Below are 18,061 nucleotides of genomic sequence, written 5' to 3'. Positions count from 1 at the left end.
CACACTCACACCAGCACTCACACACAGACATTTCTTTCCTGGACTGTTTGAAAATGAGTTGCAGATGTCTTGACACTTCACCTCTAAGTACTTTAGCATACACCTCCTAAAAATAAGGACCTTCTCCTACGTAACCACAATAAAATTAACACGCCCAAGAAAACTAACAATAACCCCTTATATTCAAAGCATAGTCCACATTCAAATTTCTCTACTCTGCCTATTTTAATAGCTGTTTTCTTAAAACCATGACTCAAAGCTCATGCACTGCATTTAGTTGTGTCTTTAGTTTCTTTTAGTCAAGAATAGTCCTTCCAACACTAATATTTCCCTCCCTGCCCATGTTCCCCCGATACTGACTTTTTTGAAGCTACCAGGCCAGCTGTCTTACAGAATACCCAACAGTCTAGATTTGTCTATTTCCTCACGAGGCCATTTAAGATTGCTCTCTAGCCTGTTTTATAGAAACTGGAGGTTAAATCTAAAGGCTAGTTTAGATTCAGCTTCAATATTTTGGGGAGAATCCTTGGCAGGTGATGCTATATAATTCCTATTGTGTCACATCTGGGAGGAAAATGACTGGGGCTACACTTCCGAATCAGAATAATTTCACAAATGCATACATACACATGGGTGTGTATCTCTCTATCTATAGAGAACATGCAAAGGTCCTCTCTGGTCCTAAAGAATCCGAATTATTGTGAGGAAGTGGCAGAAGGCAGACCTGGGCAGATTCTGCGTTTTGAAGGCTCCTTGGGTGGATTCTGATGCCTCGGTTGAGAAGCCCTGTCCTGAGAGATGCCATCCTAGAAGCTAAAGAAGTCTTTTTCCACAGGACTTTCATTTCTAAGAAACGTTTGCTGGCTTCTTTGAAATGGAACCACATTTTCTATGCAACTTATAAAAACACAGAAAGATCTGCAGATCGAGGAGGTGGGGGTGGGGGAGCTACAACTTCCAAGCGGCCGATGGGGAGAGATCTGTGTGACCAGAAGGAAGGGCCATCCTTCCTCTAACCGCAGAGCCTTCCTTTAAAAAAGGAACAACCTGGGCCCGGCCGGTGTGGCTCAGTGGTTGAGTGTCGACCTTCGAACCAAGAGGTTATGGATGGATTCCTGGCCAGGGCACACGTCCGGGTTGTGGGCTCAATCCCTAGTGTAGGGTGTGCAGGAGGCGGCCGATCAATGATTCTCATCATTGATGTTTCTATCTCTCTCTCCCTCTCCTTTCTTCTCTGAAATCAAGAAAAACATCTTTAAAAATAAATAAATAAAAATAAAAAGGACCAACCTGGGCTGCCAACGCTTCTCTCCTGCCTCGCTCTCTGCTACCGCTCAGCCATGTGGAGGGGGCATTCGGCAGGGGACCAAGGCATGCTGGGAAAGGGCACTGAGCAGTGTGAGGTGGGGTGGCAGTGTTTTAAGAGCTTTGTAAACAGGCCTGGGATAAAATCTCCACTTTGCCACTAAACAGCTGTGTGTCTTTTATATTTAACCTCTGCCAGCCTCAGTTTCCTCATCTGCAAAATAAGGCTAACAGCACGTTCTTTATGAGACTACCATGGGGATGAAGAGAAAGTGTATGTAAAATAATCAGCAAGGCTTCCAATTCATTGTGCTCGACATAGCTTAGCTATTATCAATCATTATCACATGATTAGCTTCAAGTATTTGTGGTTCAGTGAGTACTCAAAAATGTTAACTCCTATTATTTTTTTTTTAAATGGAGAATTGTTTTCTTTATTGAGAAACTGAAGACTTGGGTACATCAAATAAAACCAATTTCGGGGGGTGGCGGGGAGCGGGGAGGAATCAAAACCATAATGGGGAGGGGGGAGTTAACACTGTCTGGACCATAGCAGAACCCAGAGACTATATCCTTTAAATTGAAAAATCCTAGGTGCTTCATAATTGACCTTTGATACAAAATGACCTATTCAATTTTCAGTTTGTGGTTCTTGGTGTTGAGGTCCATAGGACAAGCTAGGAAGTCTTCAAACCTTGAGCTGAATTCCATGAGGGGTAATTTGGCCTAAGAGGTAGTGCCCACCTTCTGGGCAGCTTCCTGCTTGGCATGATGAGCCTGTAGACCCGCCACAGCTTCATCCACCCGGAGCGGAGGCTCGGGGACTCCGGCACGTGCAGCACTCAGACTTGTCGGTCTCTAGACGCGTCCCCGCAGTCTCTCCAGCCAGGTTCGCATGCCTGGTTCGGATGAGTGGGAACCAACGGTCTCCCAGCATCTGCTTCTGTCCCTGGCGGGGGTGCTGCGGCCAGCATGGAGGCGGCCAGGGCTCCTGCCCTGCACATGGACCGCAGGCTGGGGTGCCTGCAGAGGCGGCATGGCCTTGTCTGCAGCCTCTCGGGTCTCAAAGGCATAACCCTTAGAGCCGTGCTCATCACACCCCCCCCTTGCAGGGCAGAATGTTTCCAAAAACAGAAAAAGTGTCATCACGTGCCTCGTTATGGATAGATTTATCCAGGTTCTTGAGGAAGACGGTTCCCACACCAGACTTTCTCAAACAGGGACCCCTCTGAGGCCACGTGATGCGGATTGGCTTCCCCTTAATTACATCCAAGTTCAGTCTCCAAGGCCCACTCAGCCTCAGCCGGCTGCTGGCAGCTGACCTAGGCCCAGGCCAGGGAGCGGTGATCCTATCGCGCAGACCCGCATGGACAGTGCGGGCCGCAGGGCTGAGCCCTTCACCCGGCCTGGCCTCCGTGACGTCCGCGCAGGTGACAGCCTCCCTCGGTGACGTCCGCGCAGGTCACCCGCGCACAGGGAGGCCGTGGGGTAGCTGCTGGTAGCAGCGTCCATCTCCCTGCCCCGCCACCCCAAGCCCTGCCGGGACTTTTTATAGGGACCACACAGGACACAGGGCCCTTCCCGGAGCAGGGCCGCGCAGCTGGCTCAGGTGGCAGCGCTGGCTCATCCGGAAGCAGGAGGCACCAGGAGGCCGCAGGGCCGCAGACGGGAGGCTCTCAAAACTGCATGGCCCTCCCCGGGAGTTTGCAACTTTCAGCTGTCCTGGTCTGAAGCTCCCAATTTCCAAAGTAAATTTATTAAAACGGGGCCTTCCCTCCAAATTACAAAAATTCCTAAAGGGCCAACGAAATGGTGTCCACGCGGCCTCTGGGATACAGGTTTCTCTTTAAATACAGGCCTCGGGCCCCTGCGGTTAAAGGGTTTAAGGTTACAGCCGCCAGGAAGAGAGATGCAAAATATGTGTTGGTGTTGGGGGGGAGGGAGGCGGGGGGCATGTGGACAGGGCAGCTCACCACCCACAGGACCCACGGACGGGACCCCCGGGTGCGGTGGGCAGGCCTGAAGCTGCAAAGGTGACTTCCCGGAGGAGGATTCGCCCTTTCTTTCTTTCTTTTTTTTTTTTTTTTAAAGATTTTAAAGTGTTTTCAGTTTTGTTTGGTTTTTAATCTTTCTCTTTTTCTTCAGGCTACTGAGCCCCAAAAGTGGCAGAGGCTGGGCGGCCCAGGGCGGGGAGAGACAAGGCCTATTATTAATGGTAACTCTGCTGCACGGCCCCATGTGGTCCGAACAAGCAGCGTGCTGCTCCTCCCTCACTGGCAGTTTCGTGGCTGATACCTGTTTTCATGATCTCCATCTCCTTGGACATCCGTGTCTTCTGGGGGCCTGGAGGGGAGAGGTGTGTGCTCTCACCTCCCCGTGATGGTGAGCGGCTACTGTGCTGCTGCTCCCCAGTGTGGTCCCCGCCCGGACCACCCGCCTCCTCCGGGGCCTAGGCCACCTGCTCCAAAACCATACATTCTCGGTCCCCCTCCCTCCCACTCACTGAATCACACTTCCTGGAGGTGTTGCCAGAAACGGCATTCTTCCCAAGCCCCCAGGAGAGTCCGGGCAGCGATATCTCGGCATCAGGAGGAAGGAAGCCTGGGAGCCCTGAGGTTGGCCTGCGCTTGTGCGGGGGAGGGAGAGACGGAAGAGAAGGGGCAGGGAAGTGTGGCCCCGCCCGGCAGGACAGAGCCAAGCACCTGTCCCCAGCACAGCTCTCCAGCCGCACAAGTCCAGGGGCCAGCGATTACGCCAGGGAAGCCAGCTGTCCCCCGGGCGCATGTGTTGCCCAATAATCCTCGCAGGGCACGGAGGGGCTGCCCGCACAGTCAGGACCTTCTCTCTTCGACACAAAAGCGGCTTTGGAAGTGTAGGGACAGGGCCGAGACACAAGGCTTAGCACATTGCATGACTTTAGAGGGGAAAAAAATACAGCTACCAAAGGAGGTTTTAAAAACTCTCAGCTGCCCTGGCCACCCCCTACAATACTCGCTATGGAAATGCACACATGTTGACTTTACTCAAGAAGAGGGCCCTAATGCACTAATAATTACATTGTTCTCTGAGTTACCGGCTCAACATACTCAACACTCCTTGTTTATTGCCAACCTCCATCCCATGGTCTCGATAAATCCCTTTCCTCCGGACGCTCCTGGGAAAACTCACGCTGTGGTGCTCAACCAGGGGCAGTTTTGCCTCCGCTCCCCTCGCAGGGGGCATCTGGCGAAGTCTGAAGACATCTTTGGTTGCCACACCTTGGGGATAGGAGGGGATGGGGCTCCTGGTATCTAGTGGGAGAGGCGGAGGTTGCTACCTACCACCCCGCAGGGCACAGCCAGCCCCCAGGACAGAGCAGTGTCCGAAGTCCAGTGAGAACCCGGCTCTGGCAGCTTTACATTTGCAGGTGCAACTTAAAACAGATTTCTAAAACCTTTACGTTTAAAAAAGGGATGTCCTAAAGAGGCAAGTCATACAGTCTCATCTGGACGGACATTCACAGTATTTACTAAATTAAGCAAACCTGTTGTTTTTCTAAAAAATTTTAAGGTCTGTGCTAATCCTTGTGTCCAGGCTGGCAGGCTGGCGGGATGCGGGATCTGACTTGTCAGAGGGGACAGATCTTGGCCGGCTTCTGGGTCCCAGCAGCTTCTCCCAATCATAGACCAAAGTCAGCTTTTGTTTCCTGTAATCTCTCTTCTGCAAAATGGCAAAATCCCCACCCCTACCCTAGTTGTTAAGACTGGGAGTACATTTGCTGTTAACATTCTTTTTTTTAAAAATATATATTTTATTGATTTTTTACAGAGAGGAAGGGAGAGGGATAGAGAGCTAGAAACATCGATGAGAGAGAAACATCGACCAGCTGCCTCCTGCACACTCCCCTACCGGGGATGTGCCCGCAACCAATGTACATGCCTTTGACCGGAATCGAACCCGGGACCTTTCAGTCCGCAGACCGACGCTCTATCCACTGAGCCAAACTGGTTTCAGCTGCTGTTAACATTCTTTATCTCCATTCCACCTGAAGGTCTTGGACTTTGCCTCAGAAAACACCAGTTTGGCCACATGGCCTTGACTTCTCTTGAACTCCCACCTCCTAGAGTTGGGCTGGCCTCTCAGTACATGACCAGGTGGCCTAGGCCACTCCAACGGTCAGGAGCTTACCACGGAGGCTGCTTCATTTCAGGCATTCTGGGGATTCCCTCACCCCAGCGTGGCTCCCCTCCACGCTTCTCTCTCCCTTGCACCCCTGGGTGGTTTCTGCTGCTGCGCGGCTTCTCCGGGCAGCAAGGTCCTAATCCTTCAAACCACCTCAACTAGCCGCTTTTTTTTTTTTCTCGGCCTGGAGCTCCCCGTGAGCTCCTGCTCACTGTCAAGTTTGTTAAATCACTGTCCAAGGCCAGTCATATTTCCTTCCAGGTGCCCATTCCGACTCCTCCTTACCCAGTCATCACGCTCTGAGCACCTTTTCTTTTCGAGAGGGCTCATTTCCATCCTGAGGCATCGGCAGCCAGAGAGCAGGTCCGTCCACCTGTCTGGTCCTAGTTTCTTTAAACTAACCTTTTCCCTTCTACGAATGTCACCTAAAAGCCATTAGGAGGCTAGTCTATCTTTATGTGCCCTCCTGCTTCATTAGACTGGAGAGACCGAAAACCCAACTCTCCAGATCCTATAAGCCAGGGGCGATATGCCGATGCCCTGTCCATACTGTGGGGTCAAAAGGTTTTATCGTTTATTTAGATGAAATAAGAAGAACTTGAAGAGTTGCCTTTTAATGTCGCTGCTTTATATACTTTCAAACAAAATGTATATTTCACATTCATAAGGAATTCTGTGATATCAGGCGAAATATACATCTTGAAGTGAGCCTCATTAGTCTTTTCAGGATTAGTAAGAAAGTACAGAGTTTTAATAGAGAAAAGTGTTAAAGAGTGGAAAACAAAGAACTTACACATAAAAATCAAGATACACAAGTAATGCCCTCTGCTTAAGCGACTCCACTCGGAGCATAAACAACCCGCGGGAGACGGGCTCCCAGCCCACCTGGGAGGACAGCTGGGCAGCCTCTCCAGGGCTGGGCGCACCACGGCCTTTCTCACAGCAACTGCAGGCCTCCCAGGCCCTCTGCGCAGAGGCAGGAAGAATAACTGCTTGTTCACAAGATCAGTGCCACCAGGGTCCCTTCCAACAGCTTAAGAGCCCAAACATGATAAATGGAGAGGATTACGCCACCTGTTAGTTGAGTCTCTCTCACAAAATCCATAAAGCACCCAAAAACCCAAGAATCAACTAGAACCAGAGGCCCTTCCGTACTGGAAGCTTCTGGAAAAGCCCCTGTGGAAGACTGGGTTATTATTTCAAATACTCTCCGTGCCTCCTTGGAGGAGGTTACATTTTCCCAGCCCGTTGACGTCAGGCCTGACCACGGGCCCTGCTTCAGCCAATCGGCCGCTTCTGAGCAGAAGAGTCCGGAGCTGGGGCTTTGCTGTCCAGCTCTCTTCCCTCTCCCAGGAGATCAGAAAAGTCCCAGACAGAGCCCTCTCCATCGGCCGGGGGCCGACAGCACGAAGCAGAGGCACTGCGGACCCTGGCGCACAGACACGCAGTGTGGGCGAGAAACCAACGCTCTGGGGCCAGTGCTGAGATGTCAGGGTCACAGCACGACCCACCTCTTCCATGGGCTGCGGCTCCCGGCAGAGTCCGAGTGCCTGCCACCCATCCTGCCTCTCTTGGTGTCAGGTTAGATTCAACTTCACCGTCCCCTACCATGTACATGGCACAGAGCTCTTTGAAATCAAACAGTAACAAACATCATCTCGTGACACACATTAAAGCCTGGCAACTATCTCAGGAGCATGTGCCCTGTATAGGTCACTGCTGCTATAAAGGTTTTGCTCTCCTAATATATTCACTCTGGGGTTAATGAATGGAAGTGCTGGGAAGTAAGGAAACCCCCGCTGAGTCAACGAGATCACCAGAAGTGACTGCGAGAGGCAGCTCGAAGGATCACTTCCCATGCCAGGCTGCCCTGCGGCCTCTGACCAAATGGCCCTGACTCATTGGAGCTGCCCTGCTTTCCTCCCTCTGCTTCTGTTCCTTCCATCCCAGGTGGCCCCAGCCACCTCCTGCAGCCACCGGTTAGGACTGCAACTCGGAAGTCTGCTCCCAACAAGCACAGAAGACCTGAGCTTTGTCTGAAGGAGAAGCCTCAGTCAAATGGCAGCTCCAGAGACACTTCTAGGGCCAGCGGGTACCAGGTGTTGGCACAGAGCCAAAGTGCAGGGCTGCCCACAGGCCTGTCTCCAACATGGGTCAGGCCAGGACTTCCCAAAGAATGGAGACCACGGGGCTAGAGTGAGGGTCTCAACTAACAGACGGGAAAGCGATCATGGAGAACGGGAGGCTGACAGGCCTGGGTCTCTGGCTACCGAACGGGAAGTAATGGCAGCTGGGACATAGACCAAGCAAAGCAGAGAGCGTGAGACACCGCGCCAATGCCTCTGGCACAAGGCGGAAGCAGGGAGTCGCAGGTGGGCCATCCGCCATGACCACACTTTAAATTTTTTCACCCAATCTCCACCATGAGAATCAGAATATTCCTTCTAGAAAAAAGGCCATTTCAGAGTGGAAGGAGAGCATACATTAGGGTGAAAACTGGTGGATTCCTGGGAGACCGTCATCAGCTCATGAGTGTGCCTGCCATGTTAAAACTGAAATTTGTTATTTTTTAATTACAATTGACATACAACATTATTTTATATGAGTTTCAGGTGAATAGCATAGTGATTAGACATTTATATGATTTTATGAAGTGATGCCCCTGATAAGTCTAGTACCCACCTGACACCATGCATAGTTATGACAATATTATTTACTACTAGAGGACCGGTGCACGGAATTCGTGCACGGAGGGGGGGGGGCCCTCAGCCCAGCCTAGACCCTCTCAAATCCAGGACACCTTGGACATCCCTCTCACAATCTGGGACCGCTGGCTCCTAACTGCTCACCTTCCTGCCTGCCTGATCGCCCCTAACTGCCCCCCTGCCAGCCTGATCACCCCTAACCGCCTCTGCCTGCCAGCCTGATCGCCCCATACTGCTCACCCCTGCCAGCCTGGTTGCCCCAACTGCCCCCCCTGCCAGCCTGGTCACCCTTCACTGCCCTCCTCTGTTGGCCTGATCACCCCTCACTGCCTGCCCCCCCCCCCCCCCCCCGCCGGCATGGTCGCCCCACACAGCCTGCTGGTCAGTCGTTTGGTAGACCCTCGCTAACACCCCTGCCGGCCTTATCGCCCCATGCAGCCTGCTTTTCGATTGTTACTGTGAGGGCGTCGTGACCAATTTGCACATTACCCTTTTATTAGTATAGATAGTCCCTGTGCTATACTTTACATCCCTGTGACTATTTTCTAACTACCAATTTGTACATTTTCATCCCTTCACCTTTTTCTGCCCCCGCCCCACTTGGCTCCAATCTGGCAAACATCAGTCTGTTCTCTGTATCTATGAGTCTGTTTTTGTTTGTTTGTTTAGCTCTTTAGATGCCATAAAACTGAAGTTGTTTTAAGTTAGGTACTGACTCCTTTTGAACCAAGTTCTTTAAAAACAAACACAGCAATAACTGTCACTTTATAAACTCAATAATTAGTACAAACCAAAAATGTTAACCTGGAAGTAGCCACAGGTACTTTAAAAATGGCAAAAAAAGCTTTTCTTTCCCTGCCCCTCCTCTGGCCCTGAACACCTGAACCATGAATGCTGCCGACAGAAGGAAGCCAGAGTGGTTCATGTGGAAACTGCCCCTCGGAGCCAAGGTTCCGAGCAACCGTTCAGGAGGTGCCGTGCACACAACAGAATCCTCATCCCGGAGTGGCCCAGGGGCAGGCCAGTGAAACTCCAGCCCGAGAACTTCCTGGAGGGCACAGGGCAGGAGCAGCCCACAGAGCGGCCTTCGCCCCGGACCCCAGTAAAACAAGCACTCCAATCACAACGCAAAGCTACCCGCAGCCACAGGTTTGCTTGCAAAGCTTTCAGGGGAGTGAAGCATTTCTAATGACTCACTACAGGATGTTACCCATGCGCTGGGCCTAATAACATAAGGCAACCCATACCCTTAAGAACCAAGAGCCAAACTTGGTATTTGCCCAGGGATCAAGGCAAAGCTAGTCACTGCTCACTACCTTAGAAAACACCTACATTCTCACTGAGGTCAATACTGCTAAGCAGTAGTGGAATTAAGGGTTTTCAAATGATTTAAAGTAAAAGGCCAAAGTCTCGTGTAGACTATGTTCATATTTATAAAAGCATCACTGAAAAGTTCAGTCTCACTGGGTTTCTTGTTTTTTTGTGTGTTTGTTTCTTTGTTTTGATGCTGGCTTTTACAACCTGCAGGCCTATGGCTGAACCGGCCCGTGCTGTGTCCACAGTACACACTGCCTGACAGCGAGCTTAGAGAAGGATCTGAAAACAGCCTGAGTATTTACACATCAAACACACATGCAATAAAGAACAAAATGTACCAACGTACATGTGTGCAAACATGGCTCTTTATAATTTAATTTATGTATCGGAGATTTCCCCTCTCTAGTGCCTTATTTCTCTCATATATTTAAAACCATGAAATACGGTGTGATCAGGACTGCATGCAGACACATACACACACACACATAACTGTCAACTTTTAAACATCTAAAAAATCAGCAAGACAGACTTGTCCACTGAAACTACACTCAGTTCATTAAACACTGTCCATCTCAGTGATTTCAAGGCCAGAGATCAAGTTACCCAGTGGTTTTCAACTCTCCCTAACGAGAATGCCAAACTAAAAATGGCAGGCAGGTTTAAACTTTCCTCATCTGTTAACTAGAGGAATTCCCCAGATATTTAGGATTCAAACTGTGTTTTGCAAACAGATGCTTACGTGTCATTCCCAAAACAACACGTTCTTCGAGGAAAAGCAAGTTCATTGTACAGTTGCCAGTAGCTTCAGGTACTTGCAGATACGGGACAATCTGTAAATGCAGACAACAGTCTTGGCCTGCGTTACTGAACTGGCCTAATGACTCAGGAATGTTCCGGGCAGCAGGAGGAGGTCCAATGAGCGTTCCTCACTGCACCCTAGATGAATCAGTGCAGACTCAGAGTTCAAGGCAGTCAGAGAAAACCCTGTTCTGGAAATCTGAGCCCCGATTACTTGTTCATAAGATCCACTATTCTCTTTCTGGAAACAGGGACTCACTGTTAACAGCTTTTAACAATAGTGAGGCATAGTAAATAGAGATACAGTTCAACTGGATGTCTCACAAGAAGAGAGTATGTATCACAAGACCAAGCCACTAAAAGGCAAAAGAGAAAGGAAGGCTGGGAGAGAAATGGCTTTAGGTTCACTTCCGTAAGAAGAGACAGCCCTAACTCCTCCTTCCCCAGCTGCTCAACCGTCAGGGCTGCTAACCAAGGCAGGCGAGGAGGAAGCCTCCCAGTGCCATGCCCTCCAGGTGCCACAGTGGGCTCCTGCCACCATCCTCCCCGGCATGCGCCAGGCCAGAGCGGATGACTCACTAGAACCCGCATGGCTCAGGAACCGACGGGTGCGAGGCAAAAGAGCCTGGGGGGATACATGAAGGGGAAAACACAGACGGTGTTTTGGTTCGGTGATAAAAAGGAACATGCCCGGAGTGCTGACACAGTTCTCTGAACTCCAGATTCATTACAGCGCATGACTTCCCACAGTCCTGACCCCACGGGCCTGGGGAGACAACGCCCACAGAGAAAGTCCCTGCCTCCCAAGTGCCAAGCTCTCCCACGACAATTCTGGGTCCCAGCATGAAATATGGGCCAGGCAATGTTTGGGGGAAGGTCTCATGCCCAGGTTACAGGTGAGCTCAACAGCCACCCTTCTCAAGGCGGCTCCCAACCCCGCTGCTCCACCCTTGCAGACCAATGAGCTCATCCAGAAAGGCAGCATCGGGAGCGGTTCAGCCTGGAGCCAGGCTGTCTGGATTTGAATCCTGGCTCGAGTCCTCGGGCACCTCTGCACCTCAGTTCCCGTTTGTCAAGTGGGGTACTAATGGTGCCGACCACATAGGCTTGTTGTGAAGATCAATTAAGTAAAATAAATAACAAGTTTAGAACAGTGTTTGGCACATGACAAGTACTCCATTCAGGTAGCCTACTCTTCCTGGAACAGGGTCCGGCCTCTCACCCCCCAACCCCACATCAGCATGGCCACTGGAGGTCACCCTCCGGCACCGCCATTTAGGACTTCCTGTTCGGGGGCCCACCTGGCATGTGGGCAATTAGCCTCACCCTCACATACCAATTTCTCCACGGAAAAGGAGTCCTGTGGCAGAAAGCACGCAAAATGGAGCCAGACCTGCTTCAGTGCTATCACCCTGCTGGGCCATTAACCAGCTCAAGTCTTTGGACAATGAACTTCCCTGAAGTGGGAGTGATCAAAGTATCCACCTCACAGGGTGCGACAGGATTACAAAACGCATGCATGTAAAGCAAGGTATACATGTAGGTACTGGATAGGTGGTGGGAATCAATACTATCATTATCATAGTGGTTACCATTTATGTTTCTGTTCTTGAAGTCTGTTTGTCTCCACACGGCCACACATACACCCAATCACCTTCTAATATCATTAACTCACTATGGTCTGAAGTTTGTCAAATGGCAAAGTCACATGATGTCGGGGGGGGGGGGAGGGGGGGCGGGGAACACCAGTAGGAAGCAGGGGAAATGTGGCTTCTGCTCTCGGCTCTCGACTAACTGGGGTGTGAGCATGCACAGCCCCCTAACTACTCTGGCTTCAATGTCTCAAGTACAGAGTGAGAGGGAGGCTCTGCAGATCACCACCGTCACTTTGGGCTCCCAGAGTCAGTCATTTTGAGCACAGGACCACCTTCATCACTTCCTCCCAGAACAGGGAGAGGTGGCTCTCCAGGACCCACGTCTCTGGTTGGAGGGGAGACAGGGACCCCCTTAGATTATGACGAATGCCAAGTGCAGAGGCAGAAGAGGCCTCACCTGATCACAGAGCAAGTAAACCACGGGCTGGGGCATGCCCTTGGCACCGCACAGGGCCCTGACCGAAGGGCCTGGGCTAGCCTGGCTCCACGCGCCTCTTTCCTGGGGTGGAGAGCCCGCCTCTAGCCCCTCACTCCCGGTTCCCGAGTGTCTCTCGGTCTTGGGAGCACAGCAGAGCAGTTCCACTCCAGTCTTTTAACAGCTGGAAAGGAGGCCTCCCCTGTCCTCAGCATCGGAGATGGAGCCTGCTCAGAACCCTTCCTTCTTTTTTTTTTTTTTTTTTTTTTAATATATTTTATCAGAGAGGAAGAGAGAGGGATAGAGAGTTAGAAACATCAATTAGAGAGAAACATCGATCAGCTGCCTCCTGCACACCCCCTACTGGGTATGTGCCTGCAACCAAGGTACATGCCCTTGACAGGAATCGAACCTGGGATCCTTGAGTCCGCAGGCCGACGCTCTATCCACTGAGCCAAACCGGTTCCGGCCATGAACCCTTCCTTCTCAGTTCTGAAAATCCACACTCCCAAACGGGTCTTTCCTTTCTTAGGGACTTTTGCCCCCTGTTCTGGAGAAGTAAAATGCTTGATCATGAAGAATTTCATAGACATATGCCAGAGGACATGGTAGGATGCAGGGTTTTAATCACTTTTTAATAAAGGGTGCCAACTGATGAACAAAAGCATCTCGGTGTGCGTTTCTCCAGCGGGAGAAGCTGAACACAGAGAACCCATTTTCAGTGCTTTGGTTTCAGGCAGGAGTCAAAAGTCATATCCCTTTTATTTCAAAACATAAACCGTATGAAACTGTCCCATAAAATTAATTTTTGCTGCTGTTTATTCTTTGCTTCTTGGTGAATTATTAAGGTGCAATTCTCTCATCAGTTATAAATGGCCCCAGAAGGCTGAGTTGCATCTATCCAGGGGCACTTATTTCTAATGAGTATTCTTATTAATGATCTAATAAAATGTCTCATTTTGTTATGATCAACCAAATGACTCAAACGATGTTTAAAAATTCAACACTCCAACCCAACAGCCTGGTGATGAAGCTGCTGAGCTGACGTTAATTTAAAGTGATTTTCAATTTTACGTGACATTAACAGTGAGATCATGGATAGATTTTTTTTCTAAAACCTTTTTTTTTTTTCAAATTTGGTCCTGCCCAGCCGGCATGGCTCAGTGGTTGAGCATGGACCTATGAACCAGGAGGTCATGGTTTAATTCCCAGTCAGGGCACATGTCTGGGTTGTGGGCTTGATCCCCAGTAGAGAGTGTGCAGGAGACAGCCAATCAATGTTTCTCATCCATTGATGTTTCTCTCTGTCTCCCTTCCTCTTTGAAATCAATAAAAATATATTTTAAAAAAACGTTGGTCCCAATGCTGTCAAAGGCAATGTCTACCAAGGTTCAGTAAAATTGATTTGATTATAATGATAAGCACAATTAGCAGAGGCCAGCGATGAGAGGTTCTGGCAAGACAAATTATTTGGCGGTCAACCACACACATCCCAAACTGGTAGGCAGGCTGCAGGCACGGACTGGAAGAACAAACCTAGGTCAACAGCAAGAATACTCCCAAGTAAGTCCAGTTTCACTCCTAACTTCTGGCCTCTGTCCCAAACTGCCCTTTGGTGGAGGTGGCTATTCATAAAAGCAAGGGCGAAACCCCACTGAGCCTTTGTCATGTGGGCAGGAACCACAATGCAGTCTTGGAAGGCTGGCTATGTGTAGGTGGGAAACAAGTTGTGTGTATGTGTGTGTGGCACGCACACGTAGAAACACCTCTCTCCCTGCAAAAGAAACCAAGTGCCCAGAGGCTTAAAAGGACAGAAGCAATGGATTTCTGAGGTAATGGGTGAAACTGCACCAATTCTCCAAACATAGCTCTTATTTTTCCCAGGACCCAGAATATGTGATTTCTTGATTTTTCCTTTGTTTTTGTCTTGTTAAGTCGCACCCTTCTTTGAAAGTAATGCTTATTAAATAGCTGCTACAACTGAAGCACGTAAAAAGGAGTCTGACATTGCCAGCTTCCCTAACTGGAGAATTCCTATTGATAGGCATTTGGTGAGCCCTATTTACCATAGTGAGTAGCAACAGCCAACTTCAGCTGGACTAAGCACTGAGGTTTAAAGAGGAGAGGCCAGGCAGGTGCCTCTAGGCGCCAACACCATGTTCAAGAAATGACGGTCCAGGGTGTGTAGAGCAATATGCTGGGGGATGGGGGGGCGAGGGCAGGCACAGACACAAAGATACTCTTACTTCCTTAAGAAACTGTCACTGAAGTTGGAATCAGGAAGCTCAGATATGAGGCCACCGAGGAGCATGACAAGCCACAGAAATGGGCATGCTGGGTGGAGGGGGGCAGCATGGGAGGGGGAGAATCTTGAGAAAACTATAAAGTTTTATCAGGAATATAACAACTGTGAAGTGAATCAACAGTTAGTTCACTCATATGAGAGAGCTGCAGTTGGGATGGGGGGGTGGGGGAAGATGGGAGTTTTTCTGCGTCTGTTGGACAGCCCCAGGATGGTCACACAAAACCCTTCTTACAAGAAGGCTAACGGGCTGGGTCATGCTGGCATTGCTTGTTTTCTGAGCCAAAGTGAAGTGGCAGATAACACTCAGGGTTGTGTGTGTGTGTGTGTGAGTGAGTGTGTGTGTGTGTGTGTGTGTGTGTGTGTGTGTGTGTAAGTAGAAATGATGTCTGAAAGGGTGAAGGATATTTAATCCAGGCATATCTGCTAGATAGTTATTATGACGAATTTAAATAGAAGAATGAAAATTAACCTTATGTTCTAACTCCTGTACCTATTCAAATTTATCTTTTAAATTACAGGATTGTTGAGAAATTTTAAAAATGATTTCAAGGAACTTGGGTGACGTTTAAGTGACTCTCTGGGTTTCTGGTCCAAATTTCTATGAAGAAAATTCCTAGGCGACATCGCATTTAAGGGACAAACGTGCTCCGTTTGCCATCAAGTGCACGTGGTGCGGAGGCTTGGGGCCCTGGCAGGGCTGCTGTGCCCTCTGTGACTTCCGTCCTGGAGCGCAGTCTCCTCCGGTCCTGAGACCTCGGTGAGTGCAGGTTGTTAACATTGAAAGAGGCGATCTGCATTTGACAGAATAAATATGTGCTAATCGGGCTAGGGACAAAGCGAATGACCACACTCAGGGGAGAGTCTGTGACTATCAAGTGCGATCCCCAAAAGAAATGTGCAACTCTTTTTGCAACCTGTCCCTTCCCACTAAATTCCCTCTCAGGTCCTGACCACATGGGACCTTCTCAGAGAGGAAGGTGCTCCAATGGCCGCGGCTGAGAAAACAACAAGCATTTCATCTCATCGTGTAAGGTATCTGATGCCTAGGAGAACCCTAATTTCCTCAACGGAAAGAAAGCAAAGCTAACGCGGCCTGGCTGGCAGTGGCCATTCCTCGGAAACCATCCAGCCAAATCCAGAAACCAAGCGGTGGACTGATCTTATTTCTGCCTCTAGACAGAGTGAAAGACAGGCCACATTCGCATACCACCAACAGGAACTTCTGACGTCCATTCACGAGCCTGGTTCTGAGTTGGCGCTGGGACAGCAAAATGACCATCATCCTCAAAAGGGTCACGGGCTCGTGGGGTGACGGACAGGGCAGTAGGTGGGCACAGCACAGAGCGGCCATGGCCATGGAAACCGCTCTGTCTGGAGAGAGAGAGAAGGCCGCCAGGAACAAGTCCTGAGTGCCCGCCCAGCTCGGATCAGTGTCAGCCCTGAACACACTGAGGAACACGCCCTCAGAGGGGCTGATACATGCGTCCAATACATTATGATGAGGGGCCCCTACAATATTTTCTGCATAAAAGGGACGAAGTCAGACTTGCGTTTTAGAAATAAGTCGCCTGTGGGATACCTGCAAGGGTTAGGCCAGTACCAGGCGGGAGTAGGCCTTGCCTGAATGAGTGTGTCTGCTGCACAAGCACCTTGCACACACGCTCGCAGAGGCGTGCACAGGCTCTGCGGGGAGCCGAGCCCCCGATCCAGGGACTGCTGCCGGGGATGTGGAAGGGGCAGGAAGGGGGGCGCACCTGGAGGGTCAGGAAGGCCAGTCAGGACGACCTTGCAGTGACGGAGGCGAGAAAGGGAAAGGCCCGGACGTACCGCGCGGCGGGGCCGCGGTGAAGCACTGTGCGGGGGAGACAGCAGGACTCGGCGCTACAGGCTCCACAGGTCAAGAACAACACAGATTCGAACAAACACTTGAACAGTTCTATTCCCTGGAGTAAGAACAGGGGAGATGGGATGTGCTTGGCAAGATCACGAGTCAAGTCTGGATCAGGCAGCCCTGGGGGGCTCTGTGGCTGTGCCTCGGGCACTCGGAGGTTTGGAATCCCCCAGGGTAAGGAACGCCAGGGGTCTGAACGTGATCTCCTAGGCCAGTGGTCGGCAAACTCATTGGTCAACAGAGCCAAATATCAACAGTACAACGACTGAAATTTCTTTTGAGAGCCAAATTTTTAAACTTAAACTTCTTCTAACGCCACTTCTTCAAAACAGACTCGCCCAGGCCATGGTATTTTGTGGAAGAGCCACACTCAAGGGGCCAAAGAGCCGCATGTGGCTCGCGAGAGCCGCAGTTTGCCGACCACGGGCCTAGGGTGAGGAGGAATGAGAAAATAGGAGGCCCCACCCTGGGGAACGGAGAAAACACCAAAGGGGCCGAAGAGCAGGCCAAGGGGGAAGAACGAGGTGGAGTGTTCTGGAAGGCCAGGCAGAGAGAGAAGAGAGGGGTGCCCTTGGAGCCCGGTGGCCAACAGTGCCGTTCACATCCTGCCATACAAACATTTTATCCTAAAATGCAGTAAGGGGATCGCTGAGCAGGAACTAAAGTGTCTCACTGTGGTCGGAGATACACTTCAAAAAGTTGTGCCTCGCATTCTGGCTGGGTCCATGGATTCACCCCCCCCCCCCCACGCCCCCGCCCCGCGATTTCATTAAAAGAAAAAGGTCCCAAGGATATTTTATCTGAAGAGTCATTGCAATCAACAGGCAGTTAGCACAAGGCCAAGCTGAGGAAGAATGTGAACAATACGGCGCTGGAGATGCTGCTGGGGCGTGAGGAGGGGGCTGGAGGGGAGGAAATGGCTGGACAATGCACAGATGTCTACGTTTTCGCTGCCAGGAGTTCAGACAAACAGGAAGACCTTAAACTTCTCCAACTGGGGCGCTCGGTTTGCCTGTCGAGCAGAGGGCGGAGCACGTGACTGGACACAAAACAGAAGGTTGTGATTAAGGCTTTGAGAACTCCTCCCCACAGAACCTTCATCAGCCTCGTGGGCAAAGAAACTGGAGCAGGCTTACCCTGTGCCCAGACCAGGCTCCCTCAGCCCACGGGCCTCCTCACCGCTGGCCCATGGGGTCTGAGCTCATGCTCCGCGGGGTCATGTGAGCTTCACCCACTCATGGGACCCAAGCAGAGCCAAGACACTAAAATTTCACAATGTAAACATTTCCTGCTGACATCTAGCAGAACTGATGTGCACTGAGGCCTCTGAGTGAGAACCAAAGAAAAAAATGCCTGGCGTAATTATCCAAACACCACGCCTATTCCAATAACCACATCACCAGGGCAGTATAAGAATGACTAGACAGCCTCTGCACTTCAAAAGCAAGGAAGAGCATGAAATGCCTTCTCCTCGTAATCAGGTATATGCTTTCCCTATTCAGTAATGTA

At 50.4% G+C, this 18,061-nt stretch overlaps 2 protein-coding genes across 2 annotated transcripts in view; one reads left to right on the top strand and one right to left on the bottom strand.

Annotated features, from left to right (window-relative positions):
• Positions 1 to 3,473, top strand: part of SCAMP1 (secretory carrier membrane protein 1) — a 113,016-nt gene extending 109,543 nt beyond the window's left edge. Inside the window, exon 12 of the mRNA XM_054715132.1 lies at positions 3,451 to 3,473. Coding sequence (XP_054571107.1) covers positions 3,451 to 3,458 — 8 coding nt within the window. The 3' untranslated portion in view covers positions 3,459 to 3,473. The remainder of the gene's footprint in view (positions 1 to 3,450) is intronic.
• Positions 1 to 18,061, bottom strand: part of LHFPL2 (LHFPL tetraspan subfamily member 2) — a 133,993-nt gene that overhangs the window by 28,613 nt on the left and 87,319 nt on the right. The gene's annotated exons all lie outside the window — the stretch shown is intronic.

This window comes from Eptesicus fuscus, chromosome 4 (assembly GCF_027574615.1).
Source record: "Eptesicus fuscus isolate TK198812 chromosome 4, DD_ASM_mEF_20220401, whole genome shotgun sequence".
NCBI lineage: Eukaryota > Metazoa > Chordata > Mammalia > Chiroptera > Vespertilionidae > Eptesicus > Eptesicus fuscus.
The sequence above is the reverse complement of the archived record's forward strand: the minus strand, read 5'-3'. Positions and strand labels throughout refer to the sequence as shown.